Genomic DNA, 19,961 nt, shown 5'->3' with positions numbered 1-19,961 from the left:
AATAATGCACGTTTTTTTCAGAGATATTGCTTGTTTTCACCAAATAATCCATACATAATTTGTGAATCTTATAGACTTTTGTATTCATTCAACTATTAATAACGTTAATACACTGAATATTGTATCTCTATTGAAGTTTTATGTGCATGATGACCTTAAGTATTAAACTTTAATTCATTAAAAATACAGCTTCATCCAGTTTTTAACTTCTTTAAATTCTGCCTTTATTAACATTAAACTTATAGCTTATCTTGTATTTAGTAAGTCATACTATAGGTATATATAGTCGTTTAAAATTTATACTTTTAAATACTATTCTCATTTTTGGTGAACAAAAGTAGTTTAATAATGATACACTTTTCTTGGTCCAGTGGATATGTAGTATTTCAATCATTCATTCATAAGTTAATACTGTTCTAGAAAGTCTGCGAAGTAATGGATAACAGGGATCGATACATCAGGGTGGAGTTACCGCGTTGAAAGATCCGCAGCATGCTCAATTTTATGACAGCAGTAAATTTAATATACGTAAAAATGTCGATGAGCCATTGACTTCGAGCAAAACGAATTGTATTCGTCAAAAAATCGTTATGAATTTTCAGTCGACGAGTACTCAATCTGTAACGCACCATTGAAACTTAATTTTTTTAATATAACCACTTCGAACCTTTTACCATTCGCAATGTTTTCCATCTGAAAACGTTCAAATAATTATTATTCTTTCAATATCCTCTACCGGTCTTAGTTTTCATAACAGATTTTATTTAAAATTAGATAAAAGTTATAGTCCATCTTACTCTGTAGGAGCCACCCCCTTCCCCCATCTCTCTTGCTTTTGATGAAATTCTCCTTTTAAACCTAGTTAAAGTTTTGAAGGTATTACACTCGATGTGATATCCGGGTACATTGTCCTCAAGCAAGTGACAATAGTGCTGTTTGCCGTATGCAATCTAAATCAGTTTGATTAAACTACACACATACGGGACGATTGATTGATACCATTTGCAATATAAATTCCTACAATTATATTATACTGGTGTAAGACATTCAATCGTGCAATAATTTTAATTTTATTATCTAATTTTTCGTTAATATGTATCTTCGAAAATGTAAACTGTGATTTAATATTTATTAGTCTCATTGATATCCATTAATAAACTGGATCACACCATAATCAGTATATCTTAAATTGAATAGTATTAGACTCGACTTATATGGTCCTAGCATAAATACATCAAATTCTTATAACTCTTTGTTCCATCTGATCGTATACTTTAAAGTACGTAGCATAATTTTTGCAGTAAATAAATACGCTTGAAAATATCCAATCTCACACACACTTTTGGATTATTTATTTAAAGCAAACATTGTCCTTTTTCAATGCTAGCAGTCACGAGATATAATTGAAAATAAGTAAACCAATAACATACGTTCTCGTTTACTCGTACAAACAAAACACTGTTATTACAATCAAAATTTGAGCAAGGCAATTATGCGCAAATATGTCATTAGACAAATGAAAATATTCTGTTTGTTTTAATATTATTTTCATTTATAATATTTATTCTTTAATAGAGACAAACGGTGTATTCATCACGTATATATACAATCGCTTACGTTAGAAGTAGATATATGCACGAAGTTTCAAATAATAAAGAGCTATAGTGATATTAATTTTGTTTTACCTATGAAAATTTTCTACCTCGCGTGGATGTTTTATCAAGACCAGGGACTGAAATACGAAACAAGTCCCCCTGGATCAGCAGTAGCTGTATATGGTAAAGTTCATAGATATTTTGAGCGATTTATTATTTACTCAAATCCTCCCTTGACGAGAATTAATCGGTTAACTGCGCTTGAGAAATATATATATCCATGGAAAAGCAATCCTAGTCATTTTTACTTTCCACCATAAAAACAAACTATAACTAATCATACTACGTGTATATTTTTAATGTATCACGGAAGTAATACGCATGTCAAAAAAATATGAACTTCGTTTCTTTTAACTTATCAGTGTCACATAGGTTTCTTATGAAGCTAATATTTCGAGTGATATACATATAATTAATCAGTTAATTAGAAGAAAAAGTTTTTAACTTAAGAGTCTCTATTAATTAATGGACAATCATGGTAATGCTTAGATATATATGTATACATATAATGCAATAGGGTCTGTAAAGACTATGTGACTATTTGGAAGCCTCATATTAAAAAATTTCTTGATATTGGTATAAAATTTCTGTATTAAAATGTTTCATTCTTCTTAAAATTCTTTCCTTCTTTCAAGTTTATCAGGGTGTGGGGCCATAATTAATCTTGGACCCGTTCCATTCTTTAGATCACATTAACTTACCTGTAAAAACGATTATTTTTATTCGTTAATTAATGTTAATATTTGACAGATTCGCACAGATTTACGGTATTTTAGCTCCTGTCACAAATGTCATAAAGTCTATTGTATTTCTGTTACTTCCATTAGTAATGTTCATGAATCATGAATGGATTCAAGCTATGGAAAATTCAGAAAAGCGAGTATTCTCTCGTAAATTGTGCATAAATTTGACATTATTATATGTCTCTAAATTACTCTGACGTTGTTGATTATAAATGAATCATAGCGTTTCGGAGAAAGAATTGTTACGTTTCAAGGGTTAGTGAGAGGAAACATTAAGTCGGCAATATATTATTAATGTTGATATATCAATGATGATTGTTTTTCGTGCAGCTGCGGTTCGCTCCAGAGCCGAAGAGACCACTACAATTTTTACAATACGCTTACGGAAAGACATCTGTGAGTTTTCCTAAGGCTTTCTCGACGCTTCATAGTTTTCCCGGGAGCAAATACGGATCCTCTTAGTTCTCCCTACGGGATTGTTCAGAAAACATCACCGAGTATCCAGCTAAGTCAAGAGTCGAGTTTTTTTTACCAGCCCCATCCCACCCAAAACGTTCATTCGCGCATTTCCCTTTTTATTTGATTTTGCGTCGTAATGTTTCGCATTTCTCTTTCCTTTGAAATTCCCAGGTTTCCAGGAAACCTAATTTTAAGACTTCTAAGCCGAGGTCGAAACTATGTAGCCCGGCTTAGTCAAAGTTCTTAAATAATACAAGAAAACCGTTGCATGCTCAATTATTCCCAACATACCAAGCATTTTTAAACCAATATATTTGCTCTTGCCCGAAAACTCCTATCAAAGCAAAATACTAATAGAACTGCACCCCGTACCTTCCAAGATGAGAGAATCTTTTGTATACCTTATATTATCTTTGAAGCATCGTTTTAGAAACAGTTGGCAATCAAACGAGGTTGTCGAGTTATTCAACCAGTTCCTGTCTGATAAGAAACCTTTAATAAATGCATTGATTTTTTTCTTGGAATCATCTCAACGTATCTGAAATTACCAGCTTGAAAATAATACTATTTTATGTAGAGTACACTGGTGTAATAGTGCACAAACGATAACAGTACGTACTTTATGCGCACTCATTCAATATTTTATTCCATTCATATAAAGTTTGTTAATGTTTAAAGTCTAACGGAAACAAGTTTTTCTGTTGTAACGAAATGCAAAATATCACGAGGTACTGTAAAGCTGTATAGTCTGCAATTTTTCCTTCGAATTCGTTATTTGTCTTTGACCGCCCGTCCTTTCAATATACACGCGAAAGCGATTAAAAAAAGGGATTCATCAGTCAAAAGGTTGGAAAAATATTGTACAACCTTTATATATATATATATATATATATATATATATATATATATATAGGCAAAGAATTATGTGCAGCTACATTGAGAAGGTGAATGATAATTAATTAACGCAATTTAATTAGTTGCGTACTCTCATTCACTTCCATTGTGTAAACTATCATTAGCTCTATGTAATATGCTGTACGTAAACGCTACTTTTTCATAAATTATCTAAATTTTATTAAAACTCACCATTATTTAATTGCATCCATTCTCCAAGTTTATTTAACTAAATGAATACTTTAATAAATGAAACTTTATATTGTTATCTACCACTCCTATATAAAACCACTTCAACCTAACAGTATATTCACATATTAGTATTTCATAACAACTGTATGTGCATTAAGTAAATTACCGTACTGATTAAAAATGTAAGAAAGTTTTCACTTTTATCAAATATTCGTTTACTTAATTCTGCAAATTTACTACTGTTTCGATTTTAATAGCAAATATATTATTGTAATGCATGAATATTAATTATATCAGTAAATATGTCCAAATTACTATGTATGTATTGTTCGATCTTTGCATGGCAACAAATCGAAAAGGGATCTGAAGTTGTACAACAAATTTTACGCTCAGCAACTTCTAGAAAAATCAATATAGTTTGTGTTTTGTTTAAAATAGATGTAGTCAATTTTTAGATTGAACATCTTCAGTCTCATAGTAACCTTCCTACAACCTAGACGTGTCGGAGAGAAAATTGTGAAGGCCCGAGCCTAGATGTAATATTTAATACGGAGTGATGATTGTAAGGCCCGAGCCAAAGGATTAAAACGAAGTGGAGATGAAGTTATAACGCATCCCGGCTGCTTATCGAAATCAAGGGCCTGGCCCTAAATGAAATAGTAGCTATGCTACTAAGAATAATGTTAGGCCCGGCTTAAAACTGCAAACGAGGAGATAGATAAGCCCGGCTATCTAAAATGTATCGACCTAAAGGTAAAGTTAAATTGTATCGAGCAAAAGGCATTATATGAATTGTGTAATTGTGTTTAACTATTTTAGACAATAAAAGGGGTTTTTTATGCCTTCGGGCTTTTTCCCTTAAGTTATAGTTTTTTTATTTCTAAATAACCAAGGAATTCATCCGTGCGGAGTAATTCCTCAAATCTAGAAAAAATTTGATTAAACATGCATATTAATTTAAATATTTTATATTATTAGTTTATGTGCCAATAATTGATGTTCTGCTTAAATGATAATTCAAATTCGTTTTATTTACAGAAGCAAAATTTGTTCCTCCTAAACTTATTAAAGCCTTAACAAAGACTGGTGAAAAAGTGTTAATAGCTTTGTTATCTGCATGGTTAGTGGGCTTCAGCAATTCAGGAAAGTTGAGCGATAGGATGTACAATAAGGGTCAGTGGCATAAGGGCCCAGTGCCAAGAGAATTAATCTTTGAAATGAGAACATGCAATTGAGTTTGAATGAAAGTCAAACGACAAGTGTGATGAAATATTTCAACTCAGAAAATCAATGTCCTATGATCTAATAAACAATTTATTGCTCAATTAGCAAATACGAATATTCCTCTGGAATTAGATAATCAAATTATTAAAGATTTCCTGTATAATAAAACTTTTTAATTTACTAAAATAAATGTTTTACGTATAATACTCGACCATTTTACTGATGCAGCTCACAATATAATTGCCTTATAACACTTTTTGTTTATATAGAGTGTATTAGAAGTAACATTATATTTTCTTTATTTTTCTCATAATACTGTAATTTTATTGATAGATGAAATTAAGCGAACCCCATTTCAATGCAGAAAATCAATGCTTCTATTAACATTTTGAAAGCTCTTATTTAAAATAGAGGAAGGTAGAATTTTATAAAATGTTTCAGGCCAGTTTAGCGACAGTGGTTGATTGGATGAGCCGCAGATTATATGTATTACGCAAGCTTTGTTCACTAACGACGTCCTTACCTACGAAACATTCGCACGACGTGTCTTGCCCTTTACGGCGTAACTTCCGCCATTCAGCACTTTAATGAATGTTTATAGAAGCCCGTAATTAGCCAAATGAAAGTCAGAATTGCTTTGAGCCTTGTGAATGTTTACAAAAGCTAGTTGAATTGAAGTGTAATTGATATCATTATATTTGAAGTCATACTGAAATTAGAATATAAAAGTTGTGAAAACTATCTATAAATTAAAAACTGCATAGGAAATAATAAAGAAACAACCATTATTATTTGTAATCTTATACAAGAAGTTAAAGTAAAAAATAAGGAAATGAAAAGCATAATAACAGATTTATTGATTCAATATTATAAAGTTAAATAATAGTAAGTAAACAGAAACACCATGGCCCTTGGAAGAATACGAGGAAGTTTAAAAAATGAATTCAAATAGGATCAAAAAAGTTGGTAAGAAAAGTAGAGAGTGAGAGATGAAATTGATACGCTGGAAAGTATATGTTTAGTAATTTAGGTGTATAGTTGATAAAGAATGCAAGCGTATGCTAAAGTTCAAAGGATATAGTATAGTACACGTAAGAATATATAATAAAAAAAGTTTAGATTAGAAAAGTAATAAGAGATGATGAAAGCAGATTTAAAATAAATTTTCGTAGTAATGAAAGTTTGCCACTAAGTCTGAAAGGGCATCACCGGCAAAATCACATTATGAAAGATATGCATATTTTATAAAAAAAAATTTTTAATAAAGGTGGAAATATTCATATTTAAGCGGGAGTACCATAGGTATTCTTGCTTTATGCGTTATTGATATCAGTGCTACACATACGATTTTACCAATCCAACATAGACATGCAAGTATAAAACCAAAAATTAAATGAAAGGTATGCATAATGATATGTGTCAAAATTGCAATAAATTTACATATGCTTACACTAATGACAAAAGTTAAATTTTTGTAATACTGCAGCTTTAAATATAGGAATGAGTGAGTGCTGGCCAAACCAATAGTCAGAAGAAAATTGCGAAAGCTTTATTACGGTGGAAGCTTCAAGGTCGTTAAAGTAGCTTTGCACGTTTTCACATATGTCTTGAATAGACTTCCAATTTTATGGACAGTTAAATGGACCGTACTCATTTACGCCAGTTCAGCAATAAAAAGATGGTCACAGATTTTAGATTCGCCTCATTTTTAGATATAGCGAGTATAATTAATAGCTTTTAGTGTTCACCTAAATTCTAAAATGATTAACGGTTTAAAATTTTTAAATCATATGGTTCTCCAGTCAGATAAAAAAAGTATAGATAAATTATTCGATATCAGTAGTCACATATATAGATTTAATAATAATTTATCATCAACAGAAGTAAATAGGACGAAGCCCCTTGCCAAATATTGGATGAAAATTGAGGTCGCTTTGAAGATGCATTTCGATATAACTTCAGATAAGAAAATACGATGTTTATCTGCTATTCTCAAAATGTGATAATAACCTTACAACACTATTTAATTGGAATAAAATACAAACACAGTATTTCTCTTGAAAACATAAAATTATCATTCATATTAATTAATGAGAATCTTCTAATAGTAAAAACTGTTATACAGGGTGTCTCCTGCCCCTTCCCCTACACACTCAAGTGAGCCAGCATTGAAATTCGAAGATTTAATAGTTTTTATAATATTATTGTGAATTGTACCATACATTGCGCGGATTCAAATGGCTCATAGCCAATAATCCTAGAACTATATTTCCATTGAATACTAGGAAGATTCTCGATGTTATTAGGAGGATTTTTTGGATTATTCATGCACTTATAAACAAAACCATATTTAATATAAAACGTGTTGTTTATTTATGTAATGACATTATAGCTATCCTTTCAATAGCAATTAAATTGGAATGAAATAAAATGAAATTAAATTTCATCCTGTTTATTATATAAATTAATTTATCTACGTTTGCAATATCAGTTAATTACGTGATTGCTTAATTCGCAAATTGCAATCGTGGTGGGCAACACTCGTGCAAGATTGGCCGAGAAGAGAAATGAGTAAAAGAGAGATACGAAGGCTGATATTAAAAACCTTACATTCTTAAGACAGTCAAGTTAATAATACTATATACAGGTAAGTTACCGATCCTTTTATTTTAATTTAAAGTCTAAGCAAATTTATTGCAGCATTAATAAAGATGTATGAAAATTAGATTTTATTGTAGAGAGAATTTAAAAGTATATACAACTTTTTAGAAGTCTTTGGCATATCTATGGTAATCGGTTCGTTATACTTGCCATGCATGCTTTATACTATTATTTTGCATGCGCGTTTAATGCAGTGAGGATGCCACTTAGCCAAGGAGAGTTTCATCAACGCCGTAATAAGTGGAGTAAACGCAGGGAGCATGTTGACTTGTACACGTACGTCATGAATACCTCACCTCATTGTAGTAATGCATACTATCTCCACGCACACGCATAGCCACGATCACAAACATGCTTGCATATGAATGTATAAGTACGCATGTGCAAATTGGAACGTGCGTTAAGCGGTTATACTCAAGTAGCAGTATTATTCAATTCTTGGCAGCTGCTTTACGTTACGTACAGTCTCCAAAAGCCTGTAATAAACAGGAATAAAAGCATGCAAGGGATCGAATAAAGACAAACTTGAAGGACGCATTTTAAAATCTTTCACTTTAAACTAATATTATCAAATAAGCTTGGCCAGAGTTTGTCTCTGGATATCTCTATAGATGAGCCATAACATGAAATCAAAGAAGTTGCTAGTTCTCAATTCACTTTTCTCTGCTAGACACCGGAGAAATTGAAATGAAAGTAATTTTAAAGTTCGGATATTGCATAATTTAATCGTATCTTAGCAGCTCCAAGCATTCATACTTATTATTACTGGTTCTTGAAGTATTTTTCAAGAATACCGTGGATCTTTAATTTGATTATATTATTACAAGACAATGCAATATTGAAACTGAAGATAGCAATTTGCGTTGTTTTATATGTGCAGCAAAACCGCCGTAATTTGTATAGATATATTTCTCTGAAATCGCATGTGGTATGACCAGTTAAGTTAGATAAGCTAATAAAAAAGACACACACACACACACACATCTTGTGCTACAAAAGCTTCTGCTGTACTTTATAAAGGCAATTTGAAAGAACAATGGTCATTCAATGGGAAGGGATAAGTTGCATTAGGTGAAGCTTTTGTTTCACTGTGCCAGATTATATCTTAAAGGTGTCAACAATGGCGGAATTCAAAGCCGCTCGATTAAATCAAAATTAACATTGCAAACATTACTGCAACGATAGCAGCAAAGATTCTCAAAGCATACCGCATGATGTGAATTTCACTTTGTTTATTCACCTAATGGCGACCGATTATGTAGTTGATAGTCTCAATCTTTCCAAATGACATTTCGTATACATCCATCATGCTCCATGTTTCCGTAATTTCTCATTTATGCTATAGATATTGTGTTTCTTTTTAGCCAATAAAATTTCTCTTTTTACAAAAGTAAATATTTTCTTCTAATATTTTACACATGTACTTCGAGATATACTATATATTATTAGTGCATGGTAAAGGCTGGTAATTAAATATAAGTAGGTACTCATTACCAGTGGGTAGAGTTTAATCAGTCGAACAGTGCTATAAACAGGGAAGTAAAGTGAAAACTGAAAATACTTTTGTGAGTTCAGGATTGCAGAGGGGAAAATGTTACGTTACGCTACTCTGGTCAACAATAAAACGAGAGCAAAAGTTCTCGCGAGCATTTTCGGTCCGACCAACGTGACCGGAAATTACGAACGGAAGCGGCTCTGTAGTGAAATCAGAATTGACTTTGCGGTCGACATTTTCTCTCTTTTATTCCAGCCTCTGTCTTTTTCCAGGTTTCATCCAGATATTTTCAGAAGGATTGACTAGACCAAAAACCAAAAAATCATTTACAATTGGCTAGTCGCGAGATTCGACAGTCCTTCCAATAATCTATTAATTCTGGCATATTCATCATCAGAGAGAGAGAGAGAGACAAAAATAAATGATGAGATAATATACCAAACAATATTTCTTTAAGCTCTCAAGTTTCAATTTAGTGATTTTTATCATAATAAAACCTACGCTTTTTTACCTTAAATTTCAATCCAAATTTTAACATTAATGAACCATAGTAATTAGACAAGTAGTGTTTGCATTTAAAAGATTTGCTAAATAGCAAGTAGAAAACAGATTTATCGCTATAATGACAGGCACTTCAAGAGATAAACACGTTAGGGATACACGAAAAACGCAGAGCGCAAATAGCGTTGTCAGCGTGTGATTAATCGCTGATAAGCGATAAGCATAATGCACAGATTTTCTGGAATAGCTTCATTTATAAAGCTACGTCGTATAATTTTAGCTCTATTCGACAAACAAACAACCATCGCGTCGAGCCGATCGAATAAACGTTTAAATTTCTATAAACTTCAAACGTTATCGGACTAATAAGTTTTTACTACAGTCTATTTAAAGAAAACTAATCTTTACCATTGCTAAAACAAATTCCTTAGCTTGATGGTAAGCTGATACTTGTGGGCGGACAACTCTAGTCTCTCTCCCTCGGTGGAGGATAGTTTTTCCTCTTGCTCGTCTCTCTGTTGTTGTGTACTGTATCTATAGTTTTAAGCTGTTTACGCCAGGTGTGTAAGCTGCAATAGAAAATATGTACGCGGCAGAGCGTTTGCAGACAGAGAGGAATAGCGATTTTTCCGGAAAAATTTGCGCGCAAAATCCCTTTGTTATAGACTTTCAACAGCAAAATACCATCGTAGTCTGTAGATCTGTGCTGAAGATTCTCAGCACGCCAGGTTTCATATTTCTTCGAAATTGCTTCGCATCCGGACCGTTTAAATTTCCTCGAGGCCCGTTTATGATGCAGTTAAAACGATCTCCACATACTTTTCGGCTCCATACGACACTTTTTCCTGCCCTTTCTCTTCCTATTCCTTTCTTCTTTCAGTATTTGTCGGCTCTCTTCACGCCTCTATGATATATAAAGTAGGGGAAAGAGGGCGAGGCTTGCAGTCATTCCCAATAATGTGCGCAAAGCTCCAATCCCTCTAATAAATAAACAATGCCATGATCAGTGTATAACCTGCAGGTTTCTAAAAAAAAAAAACATTTCGACCTTGCTTTTAAATCTAGTAGATATTATAACTCTGTAATATAGCTGTCAGAGATTTTGCATTACAGATATAATCTAAATATTCATTTAATTTAAAGTTATATAATTGGGAAAAACATCATCGACATATTCTACCTTCTAACATTTCATTTGGATACCTGAACAGTCTCCTATAAATCTGGAATATAATAAATCAAATATTTATTTATATTCTATTAAAAATTTAATCGCTTAAAGTTAAATGAAAAAATGCTTTAATTTTATTTATAAATGACAAATGGTTTTTCTTTCGTCGACAACTGTTTAGTAAAATTTTAATTTTATTGGCAAGATAGTGTTTTACTGATCACTGACCTGCAGAATTGTCGCGAGAAAACGGCTGAATAATTCACAGAGACGATGGGTCAACTGCGAGCAAAAAACTATAGCAAACGCGTTGGCTCGCCTATTAATTATGAGTATTTTATCTGCTACCGACAACGCTGCTGGATTCAATTCACCCCCGCCCTGAATAACTCCTACAAACAACCTGTAATCTTTGAAAATATTTTCGCTTCTTTAAACCAAGTGGCATTACTACTACAGTTACAGCTTTGAACAACATTTACAAGGATCCTAAGTAAATCTCATCTAATTTCGATCTGCACGTCTTATAATTCTGATTTTTACACCTACACTTAATTGACATTTCATTTAAATTAGTTCACATTTAATTTTAATTTAGATAATCATTAAATTTCAGGGCTTGATGAAGTAAATTTGCAAATTGGAAGTGTAAGATCTTTCAATTTTGTTTCCAAAATGTTTCAATATTTATTGCTGTTACAGTTATTATTAACGTATATAGCATATTAATTATGCTTCGTTAGTTTCATAAAAATTAATAGAGTACCTAGTTCTTATCACTCGCAGCTGTTGTAGCTATCGTAGATCACGTAGCTATACCGTTGCCAGGGGATTAGAGCTATAAGACACGAGGAACCACTAGTACTTTAGAAGCTTACCGAGCTTAACGAGAATATGATGAACTTTCACGACTCATCTCACGGTAATTTGATTCCTTCCTAGCCTTGATATATTCTCCATATACTCTCCACCTAAAGTGAAAGTATATCTGACTTTTTTTCTTAGTAATATCAATAACTTAAAATAGCTTATATCTCTACTCGAAAAAAATATCACCAGTATGTTTTTATTAAAAAAGTCTACAACATGCTTGAAATTTGTTACGTAAATCAATCTTAATGAAATCTTTAAGAAATGTCACCGTGGAAAGTTTACTTGTAAACAAAGTAAGTAGAATTACCAGATTTATGTATTTCAAACTAGTAAGATTTAATTCAAAAGCGGAAACTCTATAATGATTTAAGATTTTCTTCTGCCTCGCAAAGAAAGAGAATAAATACTGATCGAAGCGAAACTTTTATAAGATTTGCCTAACATAACTGCGTAAAATTTAATCATTTCAACTAATTAAAAAGACTGTATTGTGAAATTAATATTTGAAAAAGGAAGGAATACCTAAGATTAAATTTCTGAACATGGCCCCTGGTATCCGTCAGAGCGAAAGTTTGTAGCATACCCGAAAACGAGAGCTAGTACTTGCGGACGACTTAACCGCGAATCAAGGTAAACTTTGAGCGAGGCAAAAGTTCTGACTCATTCCACACAAAGTTACACTCATGCTGCAAAAAGAAGCTACGCTGCTGACGAATGAAATCCGTACGCGCTCAGACTTCTTCAAAAATTGTGGGATTCTGCAATTGATACTGTGATAAGAAAGCTATAGCTCCCTAGATACCAAGCGTGTGTATGGCTATAAATTATTAATATTCTTGAAAAGAGGGAAACTATTAGAATCCAATTTTTATTTTAACTAAAAAATACCGTATGAAACTACTTTAAAATTTCGAAATGTAATTCCAATGCATTTGCTATATAGATACAAACACATGGGTACACATTTCCAAAAGTATACCAGCATAAATCATATTTCATGAAGCATTTTAAATGTGTGATCACAATAATTAACATATTCATACTACTTTAAAAATTAATAGTTTATGCTGGTTCCATTGGAATTACATCTTTTTATCAAATTTGTAAAAATAACTACCTGCAATTAGTTTGAAAAAATATTGGAATTAAATGTTTATTTTCATTGAACGTTTGTTTTTAATTGATTTGGGAAAGCTTCGATTTTTGCCTTTTGCAATTTTTTAAATATGCTTGGGTTACTTTGTTGCTAATAATTTGTCAAATATTGGAATTGTGATTAATTGCTTCAGTAGTGTAAACAAAAATGCGTTGGAATTGTGGACATAAGCTTTCCCGACTGCCAAAATCCACTAAAAATACAACGAACCAGTGTAAAGAAAAAACAGTATTAAAATTGTTCATTTTTGCAATTAATAAATTATTTGTGAGTATGTTCTAGGAGCTGTGATGAATATATTATTAGGTTCCATGGTACAGATAGTTTATCATTGGACTGATTGGCGAAATTGTATTGGGGTGCCACAAATTGAGAACGAAATTTCATTAATAGTGTTTCATTTAAAAATATTCCGTTAGAAACTACGATAAAGTAAACCTTACCCTTACTTCTTTCTCGTCTCTAAACATACCCTACTTCATCCTTTGCAGTTCGGCACATATCGATTTCCTCACCACAAATTACGAGACAGTTTGCTCCAATGGATAACGTTTCACTGTCGAAAGTTTCACTTTTGAAACTTTGGAAGTAAAATCAATAGCTGTGGTAAGCCACCGAGTTAAATGTTGTACAAGAAATAAACGCAAATTGGACCACACTCGCTCAAGGCCGATTTTAAGAAAACGATATTATAACAAAGAGTGATCACTCAAAATACATGACATTATTATCTAGGTTGTTATATTAATGTCATATCCATTGTCATGTTATATCATGTAAATTAAATAGCATTTACTCAAAATGATATGTCTGGCAATTATTATAGAAATTTAATTAGGAAATATAGTCGAGGGTTTGGCTGAGACTAATTTCTATTACGAAACATTAGGATTCAATATTCATGAGGTGTATTCTTAAGAGCAATCGTGCTTTAGTTACGTTTTAGCCTTTTAGCAGTTGAGTAGTATATCCTTCCGCATTTATTATAGGATAGTGTAAAATGGAGAAGTTTTAAACTAGGAGGATGCTTCATCACGTCAAGGGACGATTAAAAGTTTGGCGCGGTTGAACTTGTCGCGTAACAGGTAGTAAGCGCGATGTCGCTGAAAGGGAAAAGTGGAAATTTGCGTAAGGCCATAGGTATATAATAGTCGGTATGGAAGAAATGGGAAAAGGGAGAACACACGAGGAGGGAGAGTTGGACTAAATGAACTACTGACATCGGTTGCCCGATCTCAATAACCAGGCCGTCTAAATATAGAGTGACTTGTTCCACTCACCGAATACGGTTACGGACAAATTCTGTGTTTCAGTGGAAGCAGCTCCATTCTCATCATCCTCGCTTCTAACATTATTTGTTATCGCCATTAACGTACGCTTACGTCTACGTCAGGTAAAATATAACCTTATTAATAAATAATATGGAAATTCTTTTAACCAGTTTAATCGCCAAATAATAACTGTATCTAAAAAAGAAAGATTTACCAGCAATAACAATAAATTTACAGAACAACAATAATCGATTTTACTTCATAAATATATTGAAAGTCTGTGTAAAAAGAATTAATAAATAAGATATTATTAAAAAAAAATAATTTTCTCATGTATATACGAACTATAGAATTTACTCTCATTATCTTCATGGATCGATAACGAGCCTCTAAATTGAATATTAAAATTGTTCATAATTCAGGTAAATTATCATTTATAAATCGACATTTGCACAAGTAACAATCAGATATTTACTTAGTACCAAATAACTATTTGATTCGATTAATTTATAAATTTGTTTGACTGATATTAACTAATATTTCTTTTCACATTTAAAATAACTCTCTGATGTTATATTACTCCTTCGCAATAATTAAAACAAAGGGTAAATATTAAAGCACAGTGGGGATTTAATCGATGCGCTAATCTTTTTGTGATTGGTGTTCTCCGATGTTTATTTTTATGTTTTACGATAAGTGGAAAGTTAAAGTAACGCTATTGGTATGATCGATACATGTAAATTATACGAGTTAAAAGTATTGAAAGCTTTGCTTACTGAGTATGAGCAGCAGTAAAACTTGTTCCGTGAGGCGAGCCACCATTCTGCGCTCCTCTTCTGGCACATTTATGAACTGAAATCGGGCGATCCTGCTGTGCCTTCTCGCGATCACCCTGCACAACAACATTCATTTAATGCTTGACACGATCCAGACCGATCTGCACTTTGCTGTCCCGTCAGCTCTCCTCAAACACATCTATTTTCTTTTGCCTCTCACATTTACTTTTGCTCACACTATTCTATCTTCGTAATCACTCGAATATTATCCTCTTCCCATTGTCAAAATATTTAATTATACATTTAACAACGAACACTTGTAAACTATTTTCTCTCACATTTTACTAATATTCTTCATTAATGACTTCCTTCGGTATTCAATAGAAGTAACTTAATTTATTGGGCGCGAAGCTTTATAGACACAAGATAAAACAATGAATTTATTTTTTGTATAAATTCTGAATTGGCACTCTATTGATTAGCTATTGAGAAAATAATATTTTCTGCTAATTTAATCACTTCCTGCGTTTCATTTTAATTATATCAAAATTGATATTGTAAAAGCTATTTTTTTTACAATATTACAGACGGGGTAGAAAGAAAAAACACTTCCAATCTTCTTTTACTATACGAAGCAAAAGAACCGTGACAGTTTTTTTTCAAGCGCGCAGTTAGTGATTGGCGAGATTCAACAATCGGTTTGCGCTGCTCACTTTTTATCGGTGCATTTCCTGCGGCATCTCATGCCCGCTACTCAACCAACTGTACCAATCGAATACATTCGGTATCATCGAACCGACCTGGTAGTTTTACGATAAACCAACGCCGACTCACGTATCTGCGTACATAAATATTTCAGAATTGTAGGATATAACGTCATTACAGTAGAAACGTATGGAAAAAAGTTAGCAAGAGATTAACCGTGTCGAGAACTACTGCACGCATTTGCATTTCAACGCATACACGCACATTTCCTGGAAATTAATTCCTACATAGAATAATACAAAAAAACGAACCATGCTCGTGGGATAAAATAAAATGTTATTTAATCAAAACCAAATATTGGAGTGCGGTGAATGAACATTGATAAAAGAGAAAATTGCAGGATTTTATCATTCACTGACAAAGGGTTTTCGTTTTATTTCCGGTTAAACTTGAATTCTTACGTATACATTTTGTCTAGATCTCTTTATATATACGAAGTAAGGAAAATATTTATCGAGAGAGAGAGAGGAAAGATTTGTCACATGTTACCGAGTTTACATTTGGTGAGAAGCGTCTCAGAGGGATTCGCAGGTGGAAATTGGGAATCAAAAACAGGAAAAGCGGAAAATTGCAGACAGACCGCCATAAGCGGTTTTCAAGAAGCTTACACGAAGAGTAACGGTTACCATTTGGGGCGTAAAAGGAAGGCACAGTGTACATACATGGACAAAAATTAAAAATCGATAAAGCATTCTTGGAACGATTATCCCGTTGTATGTTGCCGCGTTTTCGCAATTTCCCGTGTTTTCCTACTTTCGGTATCTCCATTTAGCTACTCCGTCTTTGAGCTTAGATACCATTGTCAACTTTTTGCGACACATATTATTTTTTCTCCCTTTAAACGCAATAAATCAACAAAATTTAGACATCCATTGGTCAGAGCTGCAGCAAAGTTACGATTATGCTGGATATGCAGTATTCTACAATAAGGAGCTTCGACCAAAGTATATATATGTATATATAAATAAAGAATAAATTTATAAATGGAAAGTGAAGAATTCTTATTACATTGAGTACAATGTTTATCCGTGGAAGAATTGAGCATAATCACGCACTTCAGGTATTTCCCTCCGGTAGACCAAGATCTCAAGAACTCTCTGGTTTTCTTTTTTGCTTGTATGTACCTTTCTGGTTGGGCTCGAATTAACCCGCGTGGTCACCGTTAACAGGACGTGACTTTTGTTTTCATCCGGGCCATTTCTCCCAGTAGAAACAACAAAAACGATCATTTAGTTCAAGTCACATACGGTACAAATGAGGTAAAAATCCTAGCAGGGGAAAAGGGATCGAGTTAAGCCCGCGATGAAATCTTTCTTTGATCACTTTTTCTACCACTCAACGACCGATCGAATATGCATGAGGTACCAGACTCAGATACTTATAGAGATAGTATTTATCTTTTACACTCGTCGACACGTAAAAAAGTCTTTTTTCCACCACCAAGAATAATACTAAATTCTATATCATGTTCGCTTCCGATTCCGAGCACTTTGCGCCAACTACCGTATTCACTGCCTGAATTCATTACAATGGTTTTTTGTACATATTAATTCCACCTTTTTCAAAGCAATTCAACATGTAGCACATTTTGTTCGAATAAATGTAAAGCCTAATCCACTTTAGTATTACAATTGTGTTTGGAACGTTTATATTGCCATATATAAAACCTTTTGAAATTCTTTGTACTGACCGATTTCGATGGTTCTAGTTAATTTTTGTAAAAATTGTCTCTCAGCAAGGTATAGAATATTGAATTTTTTTTTTTACTATTAAAGCTTCGATCTTGCAAAAATAAAACGGCAGGTTAAGTATCGAGGACCACCTCTTGTGTTAAAGAGCTTACTCCCGTCATTCATGTCGAATCGGGATTAAACCATCCGAGGAATTCCCGCAGGAAATTTAAAATTCGATAAGGCGCGGACAGCGATTAACAGTCCTGCCCTTCTTTTTCTTTAAGCTCGTGTAAGAAATTTTTAAATATATCCGTAATTATCCACAATTATCCACATTTATTAAAATATATAGTTATACGATTTTGCCACGAACGTTGTAGCAGAGGCATTGTGTTTTTTTCTTTTGATTAAAATGCATTTGGCTGGAAATTTCACACACTAAATAATTTACGTTTTGTATAATAATTTACTTGAATTTTTTTTAAAATACTGTTAGAGAATTTTGATTTTCGTCGTATAATCTATAATTTGCCATCAGCGTTTGGAAATATAAAATTTGTAGGAGCAGGTTTGATTGGTAAAATTGCACCGCCACATTCACTATGCAAATGGATTTTCCATAACAGATATACATTGTTGCTGAACAAGTGAACATACGAGATCCTAGAGTTTTGCCTTTACAATCTTTTTCATTGTACTGGATATATACATTTCAATGTTATACTATATAGGATTGTTCTTTTTGTTGTTGATTTCGTGCATTTTTCATGTCTGTAACTGTTCGGTAGGTACACCGGATCTGATTTTTGGAGTTTGTTTGTCGGTCCAGTTAGTGGCGTGGTCTAGTAAGTAGCCTTTTAAATTATCTTATCAAAGTGACGGCTTTTACCTCGTCGACTCCTCGAGGCCACTTGGCCGTTTGCCGAGATTTTTCGAGGATATTTTCGTCGCCGGCATGCATCGATGTGGATCGCTCGTGGCTGCTGCTACTCGCGGGCCAACTTTTCACTCTTACCAATATCAGATTCTACAGCGAAGGTTAAATTTTCAGAACATTGACTCGATAACTCTAAGATTTACAGCATCCAACACTTTCGTAGTACACTATCTTTGTCCAATAAGTTTGCTTGATTTGCCACGTTCAATTCTCATATTTAAAGAAAATCAAATGGAAACGCTACGTGCATATCCCATATGTTTAATCTGTTTCATTTCCATCTCATTCAACTCCAATCAACTATTCGAACAAATCTTTTCGTCGATTGTCTATTATAAAAAAACTTATTACATTTCGCGTACAAACTGGATTCTTTTATCTGTACCTATATTAAATACTCAATGAATAGAATTTAACAGTTGTTCAATGGCTTCATCAAACGTTTCTTAAAATGCTTCTTTCGAGACTGGTAGTTATTTCTTAAACTGAGCAGCCTCGAAAAATTCAATAGCTCTATTCACGGTTCTCTCTCGCTAACTTTCCATTTGTCACACTTTTCCATGAACAAAACGAAAACAAAGGAATCTCGATAAAGCATCAAATCACCTTGATTGGCAATAACAAAAACTATGTACGCACTAACAAAGGGGAAATAGCCTTTCGGAGAAACTAAAATCGATTGTGATAGGTCCAATAGAACGTAACATGCGACTGACTATATCACAGGGTAGAAAAACGCACAACTGGAAACACTTTAAACGTTGCACGCGGTGTCCAACCGCCGACTGAAGACTGAACTGCCTTGAAATTCCCTCACTGTGCGCGAGATGCGCCCCGTTCTACTTCCTCTTCGGTCCTACCCTCCCCCCCTCTCTTCCTCTTGCTCGCACGCACACACACCCACCCCTTCGTCGTGACAGCTTTCGGGCGGTGCGCGTATTACATCGTGCCTTCTCGTTTCAATATACGGGAGAATTTTCACCCCATTTTTTCCCTCTCTCTCTCACTCGACTATAGGCTTCTTCGTTGAATGGAGCAGGCGTAGCTGTCCTTGAGCGATGGATTTAACTATCCTTTTTCGTAAATTCACTTAATCTGACAAATAGAATTATTAAATACTATAGTATTACTTGTGATGAATTTCATTCATCTCTGCTTTTTAAAATATCCACGCTTCAAAGCATTTTTTGGATATGCTAGAAAATCTGTTAGTCCCTACGCGCGTGCGGCTTTGGATCGTTTTTTAAAACTTAATTCCTTTAAAAATTTGATTGGAATGAAAGATTTTCTTTTTTTTGAAGCTATATAATGATTTTTACATTTTTTATTGCAAATATTTCCATTGTGCACTCTTTCCCCCATCCTTAAATAGAGTACATAGATCGGTTTATGATGAAATTTCTGATACGCATACGATTACTACAATACACCAAATATCATTGCTACTCCATATTGATAACAGGTATTTCGTATATGAATATACTACGAGTTATAGTACAAACACAGGAGCAGTTT

The 19,961-nt window shown here is 33.2% G+C and overlaps 1 protein-coding gene across 6 annotated transcripts in view; it reads right to left on the bottom strand.

Annotated features, from left to right (window-relative positions):
• Neto (Neuropilin and tolloid-like) overlaps window positions 1–19,217 on the bottom strand; it is a 57,428-nt gene extending 38,211 nt beyond the window's left edge. For 2 of the 6 annotated variants that reach the window (XM_066746911.1, XM_066746916.1), the window contains exons 1-2: window positions 18,399–18,711; window positions 15,072–15,187 (exon numbers count right to left, since the gene is read on the bottom strand). In XM_066746911.1, coding sequence (XP_066603008.1) covers window positions 15,072–15,187; window positions 18,399–18,466 — 184 coding nt within the window. In that variant the 5' untranslated portion in view covers window positions 18,467–18,711. Of the gene's footprint in view, window positions 1–15,071; window positions 15,910–18,398; window positions 18,712–19,052 lie in introns of those variants that run through there. The other 4 variants (XM_066746913.1, XM_066746912.1, XM_066746914.1 and 1 more) reach the window with 4 other exon arrangements.
• Between the last annotated feature and the right edge of the window lie 744 nt (window positions 19,218–19,961).

The sequence above is a fragment of the Prorops nasuta genome, unplaced genomic scaffold (genome assembly GCF_024137725.1).
Source record: "Prorops nasuta isolate Cenicafe-Biocafe unplaced genomic scaffold, Cenicafe_Pnas_1.2 PNAS00003, whole genome shotgun sequence".
Lineage (NCBI taxonomy): Eukaryota > Metazoa > Arthropoda > Insecta > Hymenoptera > Bethylidae > Prorops > Prorops nasuta.
Note: the sequence above shows the minus strand (reverse complement) of the source record. Positions and strands in the feature narration are given on the sequence as shown.